Below are 3,853 nucleotides of genomic sequence, written 5' to 3'. Positions count from 1 at the left end.
AGGTTATCTCATTTAGATCGAAGATTTCATTTACATGACAGACCTGTTTTTATAAAACAAAAAACAACACAAAATTCACACATTAAGAATATGAAAAATAAACATTTTCATTCAGATTAAGAAAGCGGTAACACTTTACTTGAAAGTGTGTGCATAACACTGACATTACACCGTCATAGACATGAAGGAGTCTTTATGAATGGTTATGACTGGGTGTCATCTGGTAAATTATTAATAAAAAGTTATAACAACTTGACATTAACCAAGAAATCCTAAACATCATAAATATGTCATTAGTTTAATAATAAACCTTTAAAAAGTGATTTAGCTGTATGTGTTAAAATTACATTACACTTTCATGTGTGATTGGACTTAACTTTGGCTGTCATGAGACAATTTTAATTTTGTCATTGATATTTTCTCTTCAAGTGAAATGGAATATGTAGGACTAGTCACAAATATGTCATTAAGTGGTATTATATTGACAAATGAAATTTTAGGTTCTGTTAATGTCAAGTTGTCACAACAAAGACATTTAAAAAAATGTGAATTTTGCATTAAAAGTGTCATTATTTACCGAATGACACTTAATGACAACAGTCATAAACATTCATAATGGCTCTTTTATGTTTATGACAGTGTAATGTCAGTCTTAACCCTTCAAGTGAAGTGTTATCAAATAAGATAATAAATTATGACATAAAAGTAAGAGGCAGTTATATAGGAAGATTTCTCTATTTTCTTATAAAAATCTTAATTTGTCCCAGAGGAATCAACATTGACCGTTTCAGATCCTGTTATAGAGAGATCCAAGTTAATGGGACAGAGTCAGAAAATGCTTTTGTTCTCAGGTTCTGATCGTACTAACTGAGCGCTGAAGGAGATAAAGTCCTGAGAGTGAAGTCTGTAGCTGTCTGAGTGACATGTAGGAGAATAAATAAGGTGGGAGCAATCCAATGATAACTAGATAGATGAAAATGTACCAATGCATGAGTTTAAAGACTGATAATGATGCTAGTTGATCTGAGAATATAAAGTACAGCGATGAGTGAGAGATTTACAGCCTGTTATGAACCATAATGCTCCATGATAGACAGCATCCAACATCTGCAGCATCCAACATCTGCAGAGAGGTGGCAGATGCATTCATAGAAACATCACAGTAATCTAACAGAGGCAGGAAAGTCATTAAGACGAGATGCTTCCTGCACTGAGAGAAAAGCAAGATTTATTTCTGAAGAAAACCTATATTTTGAGCTTTAGCTTCTTATTATGTTCAATATGTGACTGAAATTAAAGAAAATTATAGTTATGATTGAAATAAAAATAGACAAAACTTTTCCTGGGCTTTATTTTAGTTCCTGTTTCTTCATAAATTCTCTTTAAATTTAGTATAAAAAATATTTAGTAACTTTTTTGTGATAGATTTCTATCATAAATAATTTAGTGCACCACATGTTCTTCAATAATCTGAGGGAGGATCAACTAATAACTTTAACACAAAAAGACCAAAATAGTTTGTTGGACCAATATGAACAATGTTATGTAACATACTTTAAAATAATGCAGTGGTGTGGAAATTTTTGTCTTTTGATACTATAGTCCAATCAAAAACTAAGCAGGTCAAAAAATTATTTTAAGTAAAAAAATAATTAACTACAGGAAACGACCTAAATAAAATCCTGCCTTTAAAGATGATTTCCACAAATGTATTTCTTTAATTTGTAATGTGCTATAATAAGGTAGGTTACAATAGTGAGAAAGGCAAGTCAATTCGTAAATCACATTTCTGTAACCAGACTATTTAAGTAAACATTTAAGTCAGTTTTCAACTCTGTTAAAAAAAGAAAATATTTCAACTGTTTTATTTCAGCTGTGAAAGAAGTTCCGACAGCACCTCCTGCTGGAGATAAACTGATACAGCAGATTGTTTGATTTAAGACGTGACGTAACAAACCGGTTAGAGAAACAGAAAGTATTTTCAGACGTTATTGAACTGAGCTGAGACGCCATTACTGGGTGTCTGTTCTCTGCTGAATGAACACGGAAATATTTGGAAGATTTTAAGAAGAACCAGCTGAAACTTTTGGTGAGTTTGGCTGTTGAAATAATTCAATCCAGAATGGCTGAGAAAGCTCTGCTGGAAAATTTCCTGAGCTGCCATGTGTGTTCAGAGACTTTCATAGATCCTGTGTCTCTGAGCTGCAACCACAGCTTCTGTTCAAGCTGCCTGCAGAAATTCTGGGAACAAGCTGGAAACAAGAACTGTCCCATCTGTAAAAGAAGATCTTCCAAGGATTCTCCAAAGGTAAACTTCACTCTGAAGGAACTGGCTGACTCTTTTACTGGAAAACAGAAATCTGGATCATCTGAGGCAGAAAAAGGAGCAAAGCAGCTGATGGTGGTCTGCAGCAAACACCAAGAAGACCCTAAACTGTTCTGTGAAGACGAGCAGAGAGCTGTGTGTCCTGTCTGTGAGTTTTCTCTCCACCAGAGTCACAAAGTGGTTCCTATAGAACAAGCAGTCAGTGAGCTGAAGGAGCAGCTGAGATCTGACTTAAAGTCTCTGCAGGACAAGAGGAACAAACACAAAGAGGTGGAGAAAACATACAAGGATGTGATTGAACACTCCAAGAAGCAGCTGTTGTCCACAGAGAGACAGATCAGAGCAGAGTTCAACAAGCTCCACCAGTTCCTGAGAGAGGAAGAGGAGTCCAGACTGGCAGCTCTGAGGGAGGAAGAGGAACAGAAGGGGAAGACTATCAGCAGAGAGATGAAGAGGATCCAGGAGCAGATCTCCTCTCTGTCAGACAGCATCTCTGCTGTTGAAGAAGACCTGCAGAAAGACAACGTGTCGTTCCTCAGCAGTTATAAAGCCACTCAGAGCAGAGCCAGAGGTCAGAGGTCACTGTCAGATCCACAGCTGGTCTCAGGAGCTCTGGTAGATGTGGCCAAACACCTGGGCAACCTGTCCTTCAGAGTCTGGGAGAAGATGAAGGAGAAGGTCCACTTCAGTCCTGTCATTCTGGACCCAAACACTGCATATGGATTTCTCTACCTGTCTGATGATCTGACCAGTGTGAGACACGGAGACACAAAGCAGCAGCTTCCTGATAATCCAGAGAGAAACACTGAGTATGCTGAGGTTTTTGGTTCTGAGGGCTTCATCTCAGGGAAACACAGCTGGGAGGTGGAGGTTGGAGACCATCCTCTCTGGAATATCGGTTGTGTTAAAGAGTCAGTTGAGAGGAAGGGAGAGTTATTTGCTTCACCAGCATATGGAATCTGGTGTTTACGGCATTGTGATGGAAAATACAATAATGGTGCTGGTAAGACTCTCACATTGAAGAAGAATCTCCAAAAGATCAGAGTCCAGCTGGACTATGACAGGGGGAAGGTGTCCTTCTACGACCCTGAAGACATGTCTCACATCTACACTCACAAAGACACTTTCACTGAGAAACTCTTCCCTTTTTTAGATGTTGGAAAAGCTGCTGATGCCAAAACTTCTGATCTCAAAATCTGTCAAACTGAGATTTCTGTTTAAACATCAAAGTTGAGTTATTGAAATATATTTTTTAGATCTTTCTATTTGCAGTCAGACCAACCTTTGTTTTAAATTGCAAATGAACACATTATTGTTTTTACTAAAAATAGGAAAACATGAGTACATCTTTTTTTGAAAATCAAAACATCTTTAACATTTAATGAGTGTTTTTATTTTTGTAAAACTAGTAAAAAATAACCATGTAATAATGTTTTTACTTCATTATTTAGTTGTAATCTTTCTCACCAGCATTGGACAATTTTTCATTTTCCAATTTGACTGTTGAAGAAAAACTCTGTAGTTCAC

At 36.7% G+C, this 3,853-nt stretch overlaps 1 protein-coding gene across 1 annotated transcript; it reads left to right on the top strand.

Annotated features, from left to right (window-relative positions):
- Positions 1 to 2,029: 2,029 nt before the first annotated feature.
- LOC118564876 (nuclear factor 7, brain-like) lies at positions 2,030 to 3,569 on the top strand. Its single transcript, XM_036144209.1, has one exon. The coding sequence runs from the start codon at positions 2,123 to 2,125 to the stop codon at positions 3,545 to 3,547; it is 1,425 nt and encodes a 474-aa protein (XP_036000102.1). The 5' UTR covers positions 2,030 to 2,122; the 3' UTR covers positions 3,548 to 3,569.
- The last annotated feature ends 284 nt before the right edge of the window (positions 3,570 to 3,853 follow it).

This window comes from Fundulus heteroclitus, chromosome 12, assembly GCF_011125445.2.
Source record: "Fundulus heteroclitus isolate FHET01 chromosome 12, MU-UCD_Fhet_4.1, whole genome shotgun sequence".
In the NCBI taxonomy this organism is placed as follows: Eukaryota; Metazoa; Chordata; class Actinopteri; order Cyprinodontiformes; family Fundulidae; genus Fundulus; species Fundulus heteroclitus.
Note: the sequence above shows the minus strand (reverse complement) of the source record. Positions and strands in the feature narration are given on the sequence as shown.